The following is an 18,939-nucleotide window of genomic DNA, read 5'->3' on the forward strand; positions in this document are numbered from 1 at the left end:
CCTCAGATCAAGCTTGACTGTCTCCCATTTTCCAGGCGCTGTAAATAACTCCTATGAATCTAGCACTTCCTTGTGAATACGTATAATAACAAATATGACAAAAACCATCAGACTGAGTGAATCATGAACACTAGGAGGAGGCAACTTCAAAGGAAAATCAACAGACTACTCAGAGGACTTGATAGTGTGGACAGAGACTGTTCGAGAGGTGGGAAACAAGCATACAAGGGAACGGATAGAAGTTCGAGACGAGTCATAAGGTTGTCAGGAATTGTTTCTTTACCCTTAAGGGTGGTCGAGGAGCGGGATGATAGTAGTGAAGGTAGGCTCCATACATAGTTCTAAGAATAGGTATGGCTGGGTCCATGAGGCTAAGAGTAAATCTAGAAAGTAAAGAGGCAGGGTCAGGAGCTGCGACAACCACTGGTAGGACAGTACACACCAGGCAAGACAGGCACAAAAGTCACAATTTCATTTTAACATAACTATTATTAGTAAAACCAGATTGATGAAATGCTCTTGATCCAGGGAATTTGAGCTATTCTCCTCTTCGATCATATCCGATTGAGTCTTATTTCCCCAAGGGATGTATGATCCGTTCATGTTTATTGCTTCCTCGTGAAAAGCAATAAGCCCTTATTTATCTCTATGCCCTGTAACTTCCGTGGTTTATACCCTGAGACATCCATGGTTTATACCCTGCGACTTCCGTGGTTTATACCCTGCGACTTCCGTGGTTTATACCCTGCGACTTCCGTGGTTTATACCCTGCGACTTCCGTGGTTTATACCCTGCGACTTCCGTGGTTTATACCCTGCGACTTCCGTGGTTTCTTGGATGAAGTATACCCAGAGTGCGTAGAAGTTCCAAATGAATGTTTACATTCAAAGTATCGAGTTTCATGGAAGCAGTGTCGACATTTTCAAGAAATTCGGAAGCAGAAAGGAAGTGGGAAGCATCATGAGACCTGAGCAACAAACACTTAGATCTTGCAGTTCCAGAGGAAAGCCAAGACATGGAGAGATTGACAAAACTGGATGCCTACTAGGAAGGGCCTTACTCCAGCAAAAGAGAACCATTCTCCCTTTCTTGAAATCAAACCACATTGTAATAACGCAGCCGAGTCCTTGAAGAATTGTATAATGCCCGACAACTCAAGATTCGACGAGTATGTCGTATTTCACAAGTAGTGGAGAACCCACGGGTTGAGAGGAGCTAGTAAACCACATCACAAGTATAGAATATGTGGGTTGAGAGGAGCTAGTAAATCACATAACAAGTGGAAGATAACTTGTGGATTGAGAGGAGCAAGTAAACCACAAGTATAGAATATGTGGGTTGAGAGGAGCAAGTAAATCATGTCACAAGTGGAAGATAACATGTGGATTGAGAGGAGTAAGTGAGCTTCAGTGATGGACACATCCATGTTGTGGTCTATATACAGCCGCTCCTGGGGACAGCTCTGGGCCAGTTGCAGATCTTTTTGGCCATGTCCCACACAGTACCAGGATTGCACGATAACTCTATAGGCTCTCCACGTACACACCAGTAGTACTGTCAAGACAAAAAAAAAAGTGTTATGGTGCCAAGTGCTGTAGAGTACCCATACACACAAAAATAGTTTAAAACATTTTTAAAATTAATCCGGCTTTACTGTATGTTTTTGTATTGTAAACAGATGTTATTCTTCTGGTAATTACTTAATTAGAAAACATTAAGCCCATCATACATTGCAAATCAGATTTCTTAAAACTTCAAACATTATTGCTACATTTTACCATCTTCACAAAATGAAACTGATGCTACATAAAGTTTAATAAAGTCTGATATAGTGAAATGGGGTTCTTATCCTTATTAATACGTATTAACAAACTATATACAAAAAGTCGAGCTAATGCTCAGTAGAGTCCTTAGTTTACCTGGAGAGGGTTTCGAGAGCCAACGTCCCAGCGGCCCGGTCCGAGACCGGGTCTCGTGGTGGATGAGGGCCTGATCAATCAGACTTTCTGCCGACTGCATGTAAACTGATGTACGAACCACAGCCCGGTTGGTCAGGTACTGACTTTAGGTGCCTGTCCATCGCCTTCTTGAAGACAGTCAGGAGTCTATTGGTAATCCCTCTTATATATGCTGGGAGGCAGGTAAACATTCTTGGGCCCCTGGCACTTATTGTGTTGTCTCTTATAGTGACAGTGGCACCCCTACTTCTCATTGGGGGGATGTTGCATCTCCTGCCGAGTCTTGCTTTCATAGGGGGTGATTTTCGTGTGCAAATTTGGCACTAATCCCTCTAGGAATTTCCAAGTGTATATAATCACTTATCTCTCCCTCTCTTCAGCTCTAAATTTACATCTGCCAACCCAGACACAACATATGATGTTCTCATTTATGTTTTTCATGTCAAGGCCTGACTGAGACCCCGGGGCCCCTGGGCCTGGCTGGCAAAGCTCTCACTTCACATGCTGAGGGTCCAGGTTCGATTCCCGGCGGGGTGAAAACATTGATGCGTTTCCTTACACCTGCTGTTCTGTTCATCTAGCAAGTAGGTACCTGGGTGTTAGTTAACTTGTGTGGGTGGCATCCTGGGGGACAAGATTGAGGACCACAATGGAAATAAGACTGACAGTCCCTCGATGACGCACTGACTTTCTTGGGTTATCCTGGGTGGTTTAACTCTCCGGAGTTAAAGTTCAGGACAAAGTCTTATCTTTTAAGGCTTATGTATTATTGTGTGGTTGACAGCACGGCGGGTTCGAATTTCCGTGACATTGTTACATTCACGGGACTGCGAAATATCCATGCGTAAGAAATAGCTAACGTCAAACTAAAGTTAAAGGAATCTTACAAGAGCCAAGATATGTGGGAAGAACTAAAACCTATAAATGAAACTGATGAAGCTCAAAATATTTCTTTTCTTATGCCAAACCAAAGTCGAGAGCAACATCCAGTATTGGGGTCCTACTTAAACAAGATGGGTCCTACACAGATGACAGCAAGGAAATCAGTGAGCTACTCAAGTCCCGGTATGACTCGGTTTTTTAGTGAGCCGCTAACCAGAGCCGTTGACCTAAATGAATTTAATATGAGCACAGAATTTGGTAGACTAGAACCTATCTGGTTCTAGTCTACCAAAGTCTACCTAGTCGCCTTTTCGGAGTCGCCATGCGACTCCGAAAAGGCGATAAATAGCATGCCCATGCCCAGACTCGTGGAACTCTGTGTTCATCAAAAACTGCAAAAACCCCTATTATGTGCTTTTAACATCCTATGAAGAGGGAGCATGGACACAGGGGTCGTCCCACAGCTGCTATAAACAAAAGACAATAAAGCAATAGCAATGAACTACAGACCAATACTGCTAACGTCCCATGTCAAAAATGTTTGAAAGGGTTCTAAGAAGCAAGATTGCCACCCGTCTAGATACTCATTAGTTACACAGTCCATGGCAACACGGGTTTACAGCAGGTCGCTCCTATCTGTCCCAACTACTGGACCACTATGGCAAGGTCCTTGATGCTCTAGAAGACAAACAAAACACAGATGTAGAATACACAGACTTTGCAAAAGCCTTTGACAAGTGTGACCATGGTGTAATAGTGCACAAAATGCGTGATAATGGAACAACTGGAAAAGTTGGTAAATTGATCTATATTTTAAATAGAACACATAGTAGTAGTAAACCGAGGCGGCTATGGTGAAAAGCTTTGTTTCACAAGGGACAGGACTCTCTCCCATCCTGTTCTTCATCCTCATATTACAGAGATATAAGCCACAGCACCGTGTCTTCCTTTGCTGATGACACCCGAATTTGCATGACAGTGTCCTCCATTGAAGACACCAAGACTCCAGGCGGACATCAACCAAATCTTTAAATGGGCTGCAGAAAACAATGTGAAGCTCAATGATGAGAATTTTCAATTACTCCGATATGGAAAACGTGTGGAAATAAAACTATTGGATTACAAAACAAATTCCAACCATGCAATAGAGCGAAAAACTAATGTAAAACACCTGTGAGTGATAATATCAGAGGATCTCACCTTCAAGGACCATAACATTGTATCAATCGCATCTGCCAGAAAAATGACAGGATGGATAATAAGAACCTTCAAAACTAGGGATGCCAAGCCCATGATGACACTCTTCAGGTCGCTTGTTCTATCTAGGCTGGAATATTGATGCACACTAACAGCACCTTTCAAGGCAGGTGAAATTGCTGACCTAGAAAATGTACAGACAACCTTCATGGCGCATGTAACTGTAATTACACACCTAAATTACTGGGAACACTTGAAGTTCCTCAACCTGTACTCCCTAGAACACAGGCGGGAGAGATGAATGATTATATAACTTTAGAAAATCCTAGAAGGATTAGTACCAAACTAGCACACAAAAATTATTCCTTATGAAAGCAAAAAGACTCGGCAGACGATGCAACATCCCCCCAATGTAAAGCAGGTGTGCCATTAGCACGATAAGAGAACACAGTGTCAGGGGCCCAAGACTTCAACTGCCTTCCAGCATACATAAGGGGGGATTGCCAGTAGACCCCTGGTTGTCTTCAAGAAGGTGCTGGATAGGCACCTAAAGTCAGTACCTGGCCAGCCGGGCTGTGGTTTGAACATTGGGTTGCGTGCAGCAAACAGTTACAGCCTGGTTGATCAGGCCCTGATCCACCGTGAAGCCTGGTCACAGACCAGTGTGATGTAGTCCACTATGCTTGGGAGGTCGCTAAGGGAGTCCTAATTTAACCAATTAAATGGTCACACCTTGCCTTGGCAAATAGCTGTCAGACGCACCTTTCAGCTTAAATCCGAGGTCTTTTGTTCTTGACGGCATCAGATCAAGAGACTTCAGCCGAAAGGTGTATCTGGCAGCTATTTGCCAAGGCAAGATGTGACCATTTAATTGGTTAAATTAGGACTCCCTTAGCGACCTCCTAACCATAGTGTACTACATGACACTGGGCCATGAGGACATTGACCCCCGAAGCCCTCTCCAGGTATACTCCAGTAATTATAGGCAATGATTTTGTGATATAAATATATGTTTGAGCATATATCACAAGCAAATTTTGCCCAGGAGACAAACCTAGTTAATATTAGACATATGTGAACAAACTGGATACTAAACTTTAGTGACTTGACCTACTGTCCGAATGTAGTAAATCAAGTAATACTTTAAATTCATTGTATCCAGGGTTGTAAACCCACAGGTGAATATTACAATGTAATACTGTGTAGAGTGATATACTAAGTAGCACACAATGGTGCTTAACCTAACTTGATGAGAGGTACGCACATCGTCCATAGTAAAACACGATAAGCCTCACCTTATTACAATATTTGTGAGGGAGGTACTCTTGCAGTGCACAGTTGCGGAGCGGAGAGGTACCCGGAGGCTGGGCATCCAGTGGTACATCTGCAGGAGGCTGGGGCACTGGAGGGTCTGTTGGAGGTTGTGGTGGAGCGATCTCGATGGGCTGGGGAGGTGTCCACGACGGCGCAGTTGTCGTTGTGGTCGTCGTCGTTGTGGTCGTCGTCGTTGTGGTCGGTGTGGTGGATGAAGGATCCCAGGGTGCCCACCAGGTGACCTTGGGTGTGGTGGTGGTCGGGGCAGGTGTGGGCACTACGTAGTCCTTCATGTGTTGGTGGAGCACAGTGATGAGTGGGTTCACAGAGCCACATATGCCATGAAAATCGTCCATGTCGATAGCCCAGGTCATGGCGCCTCCGTAGCCGTTAGAGATGATAAACTCCATTTTGATCCTGAGGCTGTCTTCATCCTCGTAGCCCACCCACTGGTCATCTGTTGACACCAGGAGAAAATTATCGACCTGTCAAGTTGCTACTAGGGTTATCATAAACAATCTCCAATACAACATTGCAGAGTCACTTGTTTGCACAGAACTGCTTAATGCCTCAAATGATGTAGTGGAAGTTTTAGCAGTAAAGGTCGAGAACCAAAACCTAGTCATTGTGGTAGTCTACAAGCCTCCGGATGCAACATCCCAGCAATTCCAGGAACAGCTGTTGGACCATTGTCTGGAAAATCTTCCAGCTCCTGCACCCAACATCTTGCTCCTGGGGGATTTCAACTTAAGGCACCTAAAATGGAGGAATATAGCAAATAATATTGTTGCAGTAATAACACCAGGAGGCAGCTCTGATGAAAACTCACACTCACACGAGCTTTTAAATCTCTGCACAAAATTCAATTTAAACCAGCAAATAATAGAGCCTACTAGACTGGAGAATACACTAGACCTCATCTTCACTAACAATGATGATCTGATAAGAAATGTCACCATATCAAAAACAATATACTCGGATCACAACATAATTGAGGTTCAGACATGTATGCGTGGAGCCCCAGACCGACATAATGAGATTAGTCACGAGGGAGCATTCACCAAATTCAACTTCAATAACAAAAACAAAGTGGGACCAAGTAAACCAAGTCCTAACCGATATAAGCTGGGAAGATATACTAAGCAACACAGACCCCAACTTATGCCTAGAACAGATTAACTCGGTGGCACTCGATGTATGCACAAGGCTTATTCCTCTAAGAAAAAGGAGGAGTAGATGTAAAATAGAAAGAGACATGCGCTCCCTTTACAGGCGACGGAAAAGAATAACAGAGCGGCTAAAAGAGGTCAATATATCTGAAATGCGTAGGGAGACACTGGTCAGAGAAATAGCAAGCATCGAACTTAAGCTAAAAGAATCCTTTAGGAGTCAGGAATCGCGGGAAGAACTGAAAGCCATAAATGAAATCTAAAGAAACCCAAAGTATTTCTTCTATGCCAAATCAAAATCGAGAACAACGTCCAGTATTGGGCCCCTACTTAAACAAGATGGGTCCTACACAGATGACAGCAAGGAAATGAGTGAGCTACTCAAGTCCCAATATGACTCGGGTTTTAGCAAGCCGCTAACCAGACTGAGAGTCGAAGATCAAAATGAATTTTTTATGAGAGAGCCACAAAATTTGATTAACACAAGCCTATCCGATGTTATCCTGACGCCAAATGACTTCGAACAGGCGATAAATGACATGCCCATGCACTCTGCCCCAGGGCCAGACTCATGGAACTCTGTGTTCATCAAGAACTGCAAGAAGCCCCTATCACGAGCCTTTTCCATCCTATGGAGAGGGAGCATGGACACGGGGGTCGTCCCACAGTTACTAAAAACAACAGACATAGCCCCACTCCACAAAGGGGGCAGTAAAGCAACAGCAAAGAACTACAGACCAATAGCACTAACATCCCATATCAAAAATCTTTACCTGGAGTTTACCTGGAGAGAGTTCCGGGGGTCAACGCCCCCGCGGCCCGGTCTGTGACCAGGCCTCCTGGTGGATCAGAGCCTGATCAACAAGGCTGTTGCTGCTGGCTGCACGCAAACCAACGTACGAGCCACAGCCCGGCTGATCAGGAACTGACTTTAGGTGCTTGTCCAGTGCTAGCTTGAAGAATGCCAGGGGTCTGTTGGTAATCCCCCTTATGTGTGCTGGGAGGCAGTTGAACAGTCTCGGGCCCCTGCCACTTATTGTATGGTCTCTTAACGTGCTAGTGACAGAGCTTTTCACCGTAGCTGCCTCGGACTTTACTCTGTTGACGGCTACTCTCTGTGTTCTGTTAGTGAGGAAATTATAGATCCATCGACCGACTTTTCCTGTTATTCCTTTAGCACGCATTTTGTGCGCTACTACGCCATGGTCACACTTGTCGAAGGCTTTTGCAAAGTCTGTATATATTACATCTGCATTCTTTTTGTCTTCTAGTGCATTTAGGACCTTGTCGTAGTGATCCAATAGTTGAGACAGACAGAAGCGACCTGTTCTAAACCCATGTAGCCCTGGGTTGTGTAACTGATGGGTTTCTAGAGGGGTGGTGATCTTGCTTCTTAGGACCCTTTCAAAGATTTTTATGATATGGGATGTTAGTGCTATTGGTCTGAAAGGGTCCTAAGAAGCAAGATCACCACCCATCTAGAAACCCATCAGTTACACAACCCAGGGCAACATGGGTTTAGAACAGGTCGCTCCTGTCTGTCTCAACTATTGGATCACTACGACAAGGTCCTAAATGCACTAGAAGACAAAAAGAATGCAGATGTAATATATACAGACTTTGCAAAAGCCTTCGACAAGTGTGACCATGGCTTAATAGCGCACAAAATGCGTGCTAAAGGAATAACAGGAAAAGTCGGTCGATGGATCTATAATTTCCTCACTAACAGAACACAGAGAGTAGCCGTCAACAGAGTAAAGTCCGAGGCAGCTACGGTGAAAAGCTCTGTTCCACAAGGCACAGTACTCGCTCCCATCTTGTTCCTCATCCTCATATCCTGGCCACAAAATAGAACAAAACACCAACGTCAAAGACCTGGGAGTGATCATGTCGGAGAATCTCACCTTCAAGGACCATAACATTGTATCAATCGCATCTGATAGAAAAATGACAGGATGGATAATGAGAACCTTCAAAACTAGGGAGGCCAAGCCCATGATGACACTCTTCAGGTCACTTGTTCTATCTAGGCTGGAATATTGCTGCACACTAACAGCACCTTTCAAGGCAGGTGAAATTGCCGACCTAGAAAATGTACAGAGAACTTTCACGGCACGCATAACGGAGATAAAACACCTCAATTACTGGGAGCACTTGAGGTTCCTAAACCTGTATTCCCTGGAACGCAGGAGGGAGAGATACATGATTATATACACCTGGAAAATCCTAGAGGGACTAGTACCGAACTTGCACACGAAAATCACTCACTACGAAAGCAAAAGACTTGGCAGACGATGCACCATCCCCCCAATGAAAAGCAGGGGTGTCACTAGCACGTTAAGAGACCATACAATAAGTGTCAGGGGCCCGAGACTGTTCAACTGCCTCCCAGCACACATAAGAGGGATTACCAACAGACCCCTGGCAGTCTTCAAGCTGGCACTGGACAAGCACCTAAAGTCAGTTCCTGATCAGCCGGGCTGTGGCTCGTACGTTGGTTTGCGTGCAGCCAGCAGCAACAGCCTTGTTGATCAGGCTCTGATCCACCAGGAGGCCTGGTCACAGACCGGGCCGCGGGGGCGTTGACCCCCGGAACTCTCTCCAAGTAAACTCCAGGTAAACAGCACATTATACAACAAGATAAAAGCTACAGTATATAAAAATGCAGAATCAAACAAGATTCCCCGGTCAACGAAACAATTTCCGGGATCCATCAGTGTGAACGTGTGAACAATCCTCGTTTGATATGAGTTGTCTATATGTGAATTCACTATCATACGATGACCTAATTTTACCAAATAACTCCATATGGATTGTAGTAACAAGCGCTTATACGACCAGAGACCTGTTGGTATAGATTTTTTTTTATAGTTTACTGTGAAAGATCGACACCATGCCTAACCCTTCTAGGGTAGGGTAGGTGCCTGAGCCCGAGCTTACAGCTCACAAGACTGTCATTCCCATTAGTCCCCTTGGGGTGGGGATGGCAGACCAGAGAGGCCTAGCTTGTGGGTAGGCCTGGGGACAGTTGGTCCCAAAGATGAGGAGGTACTTGTGCCTCCTCCCATGGTAGACTTAGGTCTCAGACACTCCCTAAAGAGGGAGCCAAGGCCGGGCCACCACTTGGAAAAGGCCCGGGCCGGGAGAATACCGGCTCTTTAATAATAATAATAATACTGTGAAAGGTATATACGCAGGTGTACATCTCACTGTGTAACAAAGGAATAAGGTATGTAATTCCATTACTAAGGCTTAAAATATGCGTGACTGATGACGTACAGATATGCAGCTGAAATTGCCATAAATAACCAGCCATAACTTGCATTCTTAAAAGAAGAAGGAAATAGAAAAGGATATGGATAAGAAATGATGGAAGGAAAAGGAGATTAAAGAGAGAAGGAAGAAACAGGAGGATAAATGAAGGTAGATACAGAAGTCGGTGTCCCCAGCCTTTAGTGTCTTCGAAATTACAAGGATAAATAGAAGGTATAGGTAGTAGGTTGGTAGACAGCAACCACCCAGGGAAGTACTACCGTCCTGCCAGATGACTGTGAAACAGAAACCTGTAACTGTTTTGCATGATGGTAGGATTGCTGGTTTCTTTTTCTGTCTCATAAACACGCTAGATAACAGGGATATCTTGCTACTCCTACTTACACTTTGGTCACACTTCTCAGACACGCACATGCATGCATATATATATATATATATATATATATATATATATATATATATATATATATATATATATATATATATATATATATATATATATATATATATATATATATATATACATACATCTAGGTTTTTCTCCTTTTTCTAAATAGCTCTTGTTCTTCTTTATTTCTTCTATTGTCCATGGGGAAGTGGAAAAGAATCTTTCCTCCGTAAGCCATGCGTGTCGTATGAGGCGACTAAAATAAGAACATAAGAACATAAGAACGAAGGAACACTGCAGAAGGCCTACTGGCCCATGTGAGGCAGGTCCAAGTCTCCTACCGGCTTAAGCCAATGCACCCAACCTAGTCAGGTCAGGTCACATTGACTTAAGGGAGGAACACGGCAACCGACCTGGTAGCACAAGCTATCAGGTCCAACTCACACCCACCCACATCCACTCATGTATTTATCCAACCTATTTTTAAAGCTACATAACGTTCTGGCCTCTATAACTGTACTCGGGAGTTTGTTCCACTCATCCACAACTCTATTACCAAACCAGTACTTTCCTATATCCTTCCTGAATCTGAATTTTTCCAACTTAAAACCATTGCTGCGAGTCCTATCTAGGCTAGATATTTTCAGCACACTATTTGCATCCCCTTTATTTATTCCTGTCTTCCATTTATACACCTCAATCATATCCCCCCTAATTCTACGTCTTTCTAGAGAGTGCAGATTCAGGGCCCTTAGTCTATCCTCATAGGGAAGGTTTCTGATACATGGGATCAACTTTGTCATCCTCCTTTGTACATTTTCCAGAGAATTTATATCCATTCTGTAATACGGTGACCAAAACTGTGCAGCATAATCTAAATGAGGCCTAACCAAGGATGTATAGAGTTGAAGAACAACCTGAGGACTCCTATTATTTATGCTTCTTGATATGAAGCCAAGGATTCTATTAGCTTTATTGCGAACACTTATGCACTGTTGTCTTGGTTTCAGATTACTGCTAACCAGAACTCCTAAATCTTTTTCGCAATCTGTAATATTAAGATCTACATTATTTAGTTAAATGCCGGGAGCAATGGGCTAGTAACCCCTTCTCCTGTAGACATTTACTAAAAAAGAGAGGAAGAAAAACTTTATAAAACTGGGATGCTTAAATGTGCGTGGATGTAGTGCGGATGACAAGAAACAGATGATTGCTGATGTTATGAATGAAAAGAAGTTGGATGTCCTGGCCCTAAGCGAAACAAAGCTGAAGGGGGTAGGGGAGTTTCAGTGGGGGGAAATAAATGGGATTAAATCTGGAGTATCCGAGAGAGTTAGAGCAAAGGAAGGGGTAGCAGTAATGTCGAATGATCAGTTATGGAAGGAGAAGAGAGAATATGAATGTGTAAATTCAAGAATTATGTGGATTAAAGTAAAGGTTGGATGCGAGAAGTGGGTTATAATAAGCGTGTATGCACCTGGAGAAGAGAGGAATGCAGAGGAGAGAGAGAGATTTTGGGAGATGTTAAGTGAATGTATAGGAGCCTTTGAACCAAGTGAGAGAGTAATTGTGGTAGGGGACATGAATGCTAAAGTAGGAGAAACTTTTAGAGAGGGTGTGGTAGGTAAGTTTGGGGTGCCAGGTGTAAATGATAATGGGAGCCCTTTGATTGAACTTTGTATAGAAAGGGGTTTAGTTATAGGTAATACATATTTTAAGAAAAAGAGGATAAATAAGTATACAAGATATGATGTAGGGCGAAATGACAGTAGTTTGTTGGATTATGTATTGGTAGATAAAAGACTGTTGAGTAGACTTCAGGATGTACATGTTTATAGAGGGGCCACAGATATATCAGATCACTTTCTAGTTGTAGCTACACTGAGAGTAAAAGGTAGATGGGATACAAGGAGAATAGAAGCATCAGGGAAGAGAGAGGTGAAGGTTTATAAACTAAAAGAGGAGGCAGTTAGGGTAAGATATAAACAGCTATTGGAGGATAGATGGGCTAATGAGAGCATAGGCAATGGGGTCGAAGAGGTAAGGGGTAGGTTTAAAAATGTAGTGTTAGTGTGTTCAGCAGAAGTTTGTGGTTACAGGAAAGTGGGTGCGGGAGGGAAGAGGAGCGATTGGTGGAATGATTATGTAAAGAGAGTAGTAAGGGAGAAAAAGTTGGCATATGAGAAGTTTTTACAAAGTAGAAGTGATGCAAGGAGGGAAGAGTATATGGAGAAAAAGAGAGAGGTTAAGAGAGTGGTGAAGCAATGTAAAAAGAGAGCAAATGAGAGAGCGGGTGAGATGTTATCAACAAATTTTGTTGAAAATAAGAAAAAAGTTTTGGAGTGAGATTAACAAGTTAAGAAAGCCTAGAGAACAAATGGATTTGCCAGTTAAAAATAGGAGAGGAGAGTTATTAAATGGAGAGTTAGAGGTATTGGGAAGATGGAGGGAATATTTTGAGGAATTGTTAAATGTTGATGAAGATAGGGAAGCTGTGATTTCGTGCATAGGACAAGGAGGAATGACATCTTGTAGGAGTGAGAAAGAGCCAGTTATGAGATTGGGGGAAGTTCGTGAGGCAGTAGGTAAAATGAAAGGGGGTAAGGCAGCCGGGATTGATGGGATAAAGATAGAAATGTTAAAAGCAGGTGGGGATATAGTTTTGGAGTGGTTGGTGTAATTATTTAATAAATGTATGGAAGAGGGTAAGGTACCTAGGGATTGGCAGAGAGCATGCATAGTTCCTTTGTATAAAGACAAAGGGGATAAAAGAGAGTGCAAAAATTATAGGGGGATAAGTCTGCTGAGTATACCTGGTAAAGTGTATGGTAGAGTTATTATTGAAAGAATTAAGAGTAAGACGGAGAATAGGATAGCAGATGAACAAGGAGGCTTTAGGAAAGGTAGGGGGTGCGTGGACCAGGTGTTTACAGTGAAACATATAAGTGAACAGTATTTAGATAAGGCTAAAGAGGTCTTTGTGGCATTTATGGATTTGGAAAAGGCGTATGACAGGGTGGATAGGGGGGGGGGGCAATGTGGCAGATGTTGCAGGTGTATGGTGTAGGAGGTAGGTTACTGAAAGCAGTGAAGAGTTTTTACGAGGATAGCGAGGCTCAAGTTAGAGTATGTAGGAAAGAGGGAAATTATTTCCCAGTAAAAGTAGGCTTTAGACAAGGATGTGTGATGTCACCGTGGTTGTTTAATATATTTATAGATGGGGTTGTAAGAGAAGTAAATGCGAGGGTCTTGGCAAGAGGCGTGGAGTTAAAAGATAACGAATCACACAAAGTGGGAGTTGTCACAGTTGCTCTTTGCTGATGACACTGTGCTCTTGGGAGATTCTGAAGAGAAGTTGCAGAGATTGGTGGATGAATTTGGTAGGGTGTGCAAAAGAAGAAAATTAAAGGTGAATACAGGAAAGAGTAAGGTTATGAGGATAACAAAAAGATTAGATGATGAAAGATTGAATATCAGATTGGAGGGAGAGAGTATGGAGGAGGTAAATGTATTCAGATATTTGGGAGTGGACGTGTCAACGGATGGGTCTATGAAAGATGAGGTGAATCATAGAATTGATGAGGGGAAAAGAGTGAGTGGTGCACTTAGGAGTCTGTGGAGACAAAGAACTTTGTCCTTGGAGGCAAAGAGGGGAATGTATGAGAGTATAGTTTTACCAACGCATATACACACATGTATGCACATATATATACACATACACATACATATATACATATATATATACACAATTAGGCGAGTACACTTTTTTTATTCTTCTTTTTTTTTTTTAGTATTTTCTACGGAAGGGGATACTAGCCAACTGCGGCCGGCATTCTATTCGCCTCACACAATATGCATGGGGCTTATGGAGGAGATTCTTTTCCACTTCCCCATGGAGAATAGAGGAAATAAAGAACAAGAACTATTAAGAAAAAAGAAAAGCCTAGGTGTGTGTGTGTGTGTGTGCGCCTGTGTAGTGTGACCCAAGTGAAAGTAGAAGTAGCAAGATATACCTGTTAGTTAGTTAGTTAGTTTAATATGTTTATTATGCACCCCATACCCATCCTGTGGGCGGTAGTCAAAAGATTATAGAGGTACATAATTGGTCCAGGGACTGGACTCCAAAGTTTTGATAGCTGAGCAAGTTACAGAGGTAATGAACTCAATTTACAAAGGTAATGAACTCACAATTTACAAAGGTAATGAACTCACAATTTACAAAGGTAATGAACTCCAGGTAAGTCTGGTCACAATCATGACAAGTTACAAAGGTATTTACAGATTACAGAGGTACGTAATGGGTCCAGGGACTGGGCCCCCAAAGTTTTGATAGCTGAACTAGGTACAAAGGTAATGAGCTCACAAGTTACAAAGGTAATGAATTCTGTAGAATGGTACATCCAGCATGTTTATGAGACGAAGAAAACGACATCAGGAATTCTACCATCGTGTAACAGTTACAGGTTTCTGTTTCACACTTGCCTGGCAGGACGGTAGTACCTCCCTGGGTGGTTGCTGTCTATAACCTACTACCACAGGATGGTAGTACCTCCCTGGGTGGTTGCTGTCTACCAACTTACTACCACAGGACGGTAGTACCTCCCTGGGTGGTTGTTGTCTTCCAACCTACTACCACAGAACGGTAGTACCTCCCTGGGTGGTTGTCTACCAACCTACTACCACAGGACGGTAGTACCTCCCTGGGTGGTTGTCCACCAACCTACTGCCACAGGACGGTAGTACCTCCCTGGGTGGTTGCTGTCTACCAACCTACTACCACAGGACGGTAGTACCTCCCTGGGTGGTTGCTGTCTACCAACCTACTACCACAGGACGGTAGTACCTCCCTGGGTGGTTGTCTACCAACCTACTACCACAGGACGGTAGTACCTCCCTGGGTGGTTGTTGTCTACCAACCTACCACCACAGGACGGTAGTACCTCCCTGAGTGGTTGTCTACCAACCTACTACCACAGGACGGTAGTACCTCCCTGGGTGGTTGTTGTCTACCAACCTACTACCACAGGACGGTAGTACCTCCCTGGGTGGTTGTTGTCTACCAACCTACTACCACAGGACGGTAGTACCTCCCTGGGTGGTTGTCTACCAACCTACTACCACAGGACGGTAGTACCTCCCTGGGTGGTTGTCTACCAACCTACTACCACAGGACGGTAGTACCTCCCTGGGTGGTTGTTGTCTACCAACCTACTACCTTGAGATGGTTTGGACATGTAGAGAGGTTGGAACGAAATATAATGACTTCGAGAGTATACAAATCTGTAGTGGAAGGAAGGCGGGGTAGGGATCGGCCTAGGGAAGGTTGGAGGAAGAGGGTAAAGAAGGTTTTGAATGCGAGGGGCTTGGACTTACAGCAAGCATGTGTGAGTATTAGATAGGAGCAAATGAAGTGTGAGCAAGGTAATATTTATGAAGGGATTCAGGGAAACCTGCAGGCTGGACTCTAGTCCTGGAGATGGGAAGTACAGTGTCTGCACTCTGAAGGAGGGGTGTTAATGTTGCAGTTTTATAACTGTAGTGTAAGCATGCCTCTTGCAAGACAGTGATGGAGTGAATGATGAAAGTTTTTCTTTTTTTGGGCCACCCTGCCTTGGTGGGAAACGGCCGATGTGTTTATAAAATATATAATACTATATATATATTATATATATATATATATATATAGGTAGTAGGTTGGTAGACAACAACCACCCAGGGAGGTACTACCGTCCTGCCAAGTGAGTGTAAAATGAAAGCCTGTAATTGTTTTACATGATGGTAGGATTGCTGGTGTTTTTTGTCTGACTCATAAATATGCAAGATTACAGGTATGTCTTGCTACTTCTACTTACACTTAGGTCACACTACATATACATGTACACGTTTATTTATACACATTCATCTGAATTTTCTTTGATTTTTATCTTAATAGTTCTTGGTCTTATTACTTTTCCTTTTATATCCATGGGGAAGTGGAATAAGAATCTTTCCTCCGTAAGCCATGCGTGTTGTAAAAGTCAACTAAAATGCCGGGAACAATGGGCTAGTAACACCTTTTCCTGTAAAGATTACTAAAAAGAATAAGAAGAAGAAAATTGTCAAATTGGGAAGTCTGAATGTGCGTGGATGTTGTGCAAATGATAAGAAAGAGATGATTGTGGATGTTATGAATGAGAAGAAGCTGGATGTCCTGGCTTTAAGTGAAACAAAGCTGAAGGGGGTGGGAGAGTTTCAGTGGAGAGGAATAAATGGGATTAGATCAGGGGTTTCAAATAGAGTTAGAGCTAAAGAAGGAGTAGCAATAATGTTGAAGGATAAGCTATGGCAGGAAAAGAGGGACTACAAATGCATAAATTCAAGGATTATGTGGAGTAAAATAAAGATTGGATGTGAAAAGTGGGTTATAGTAAGCGTGTATGCACCTGGAGAAGAGAGAAGTGTAGAGGAGAGAGAGAGATTCTGGGAAATGTTGAGTGAATGCGTGGGGAGTTTTGAATCAAGTGTGAGAGTAATGGTGGTTGGGGATTTCAATGCTAAAGTGGGTAAAAATGTTATGGAGGGAGTAGTAGGTAAATTTGGGGTGCCAGGGGTAAATGTAAATGGGGAGCCTTTAATTGAGCTATGTGTAGAAAGAAATTTGGTAATAAGTATTACATATTTTATGAAAAAGAGGATAAATAAATATACAAGGTATGATGTAGCACGTAATGAAAGTAGTTTGTTAGATTATGTATTGGTGGATAAAGGGTTGATGGGTAGGCTCCAGGATGTACATGTTTATAGAGGGGCAACTGATATATCAGATCATTATTTAGTTGTAGCTACAGTTAGAGTAAGAGGTAGATGGGAAAAGAGGAAGGTGGCAACAACAAGTAAGAGGGAGGTGAAAGTGTATAAACTAAGGGAGGAGGAAGTTCGGGCGAGATATAAGCGACTATTGGCAGAAAGGTGGGCTAGTGCAAAGATGAGTAGTGGGGGAGGGGGGTGTTGAAGAGGGTTGGAATAGTTTTAAAAATGCAGTATTAGAATGTGGGGCAGAAGTTTGTGGTTATAGGAGGGTGGGGGCAGGAGGAAAGAGGAGTGATTGGTGGAATGAAGTAAAGGGTGTGATAAAAGAGGAAAAGGTAGCTTACGAGAGGTTTTTACAAAGCAGAAGTGTTATAAGAAGAGCAGAGTATATGGAGAGTAAAAGAAAGGTGAAGAGAGTGGTGAGAGAGTGCAAAAGGAGAGCAGATGAAAGAGTGGGAGAGGCACTGTCAAGAAATTTTAATGAAAATAAGAAAAAATTTTGGAGCGAGTTAAACAAGTTAAGAAAGCCTAGGGAAAGTATGGATTTGTCCGTTAAAAACAGAGTAGGGGAGTTAGTAGATGGGGAGAGGGAGGTATTAGGTAGATGGCGAGAATATTTTGAGGAACTTTTAAATGTTGAGGAAGAAAGGGAGGCGGTAATTTCATGCACTGGCCAGGGAGGTATACCATCTTTTAGGAGTGAAGAAGAGCAGAATGTAAGTGTGGTGGAGGTACGTGAGGCATTACGTAGAATGAAAGGGGGTAAAGCAGCTGGAACTGATGGGATCATGACAGAAATGTTAAAAGCAGGGGGGATATAGTGTTGGAGTGGTTGGTACTTTTGTTTAATAAATGTATGAAAGAGGGGAAGGTACCTAGGGATTGGCAGAGAGCATGTATAGTCCCTTTATATAAAGGGAAAGGGGACAAAAGAGATTGTAAAAATTATAGAGGAATAAGTTTACTGAGTATACCAGGAAAAGTATACGGTAGGGTTATAATTGAAAGAATTAGAGGTAAGACAGAATGTAGGATTGCGGATGAGCAAGGAGGCTTCAGAGTGGGTAGGGGATGTGTAGATCAAGTGTTTACATTGAAGCATATATGTGAACAGTATTTAGATAAAGGTAGGGAAGTTTTTATTGCATTTATGGATTTAGAAAAGGCATATGATAGAGTGAATAGAGGAGCAATGTGGCAGATGTTGCAAGTTTATGGAATAGGTGGTAAGTTACTAAATGCTGTAAAGAGCTTTTATGAGGATAGTAAGGCTCAGGTTAGGGTGTGTAGAAGAGAGGGAGAATACTTCCCGGTAAAAGTAGGTCTTAGACAAGGATGTGTAATGTCACCATGGTGGTTTAATATATTTATAGATGGGGTTGTAAAAGAAGTAAATGCTAGGGTGTTCGGGAGAGGGGTGGGATTAAATTATGGGGAATCAAATTCAAAATGGGAATTGACAGAGTTACTTTTTGCTGATGATACTGTGCTTATGGGAGATTCTAAAGAAAAATTGCAAAGGTTAGTGGATGAGTTTGAGAATGTGTGTAAAGGTAGAAAGTTGAAAGTGAACATAGAAAAGAGTAAGGTGATGAGGGTATCAAATGATTTAGATAAAGAAAAATTGGATATCAAATTGGGGAGGAGGAGTATGGAAGAAGTGAATGTTTTCAGATACTTGGGAGTTGACGTGTCGGCGGATGGATTTATGAAGGATGAGGTTAATCATAGAATTGATGAGGGAAAAAAGGTGAGTGGTGCATTGAGGTATATGTGGAGTCAAAAAACGTTATCTATGGAGGCAAAGAAGGGAATGTATGAAAGTATAGTAGTACCAACACTCTTATATGGATGTGAAGCTTGGGTGGTAAATGCAGCAGCGAGGAGACGGTTGGAGATGGTTGGAGGCAGTGGAGATGTCCTGTCTAAGGGCAATGTGTGGTGTAAATATTATGCAGAAAATTCGGAG

The 18,939-nt window shown here is 42.7% G+C and overlaps 1 protein-coding gene across 2 annotated transcripts in view; it reads right to left on the reverse strand.

The window, feature by feature from the left end:
* Positions 1-1,396: 1,396 nt before the first annotated feature.
* The window catches only part of LOC128686055 (endochitinase), a 95,438-nt gene continuing 77,895 nt past the window's right edge, over positions 1,397-18,939 (reverse strand). For both annotated transcript variants that reach the window (XM_053772697.2, XM_053772696.2), the window contains exons 9-10: positions 5,333-5,808; positions 1,397-1,554 (exon numbers count right to left, since the gene is read on the reverse strand). In XM_053772697.2, the coding sequence (XP_053628672.2) occupies positions 1,435-1,554; positions 5,333-5,808 (596 nt within the window). In that variant the 3' untranslated portion in view covers positions 1,397-1,434. The remainder of the gene's footprint in view (positions 1,555-5,332; positions 5,809-18,939) is intronic.

Source organism: Cherax quadricarinatus, chromosome 9 (assembly GCF_038502225.1).
Source record: "Cherax quadricarinatus isolate ZL_2023a chromosome 9, ASM3850222v1, whole genome shotgun sequence".
NCBI classification, from domain to species: Eukaryota; Metazoa; Arthropoda; class Malacostraca; order Decapoda; family Parastacidae; genus Cherax; species Cherax quadricarinatus.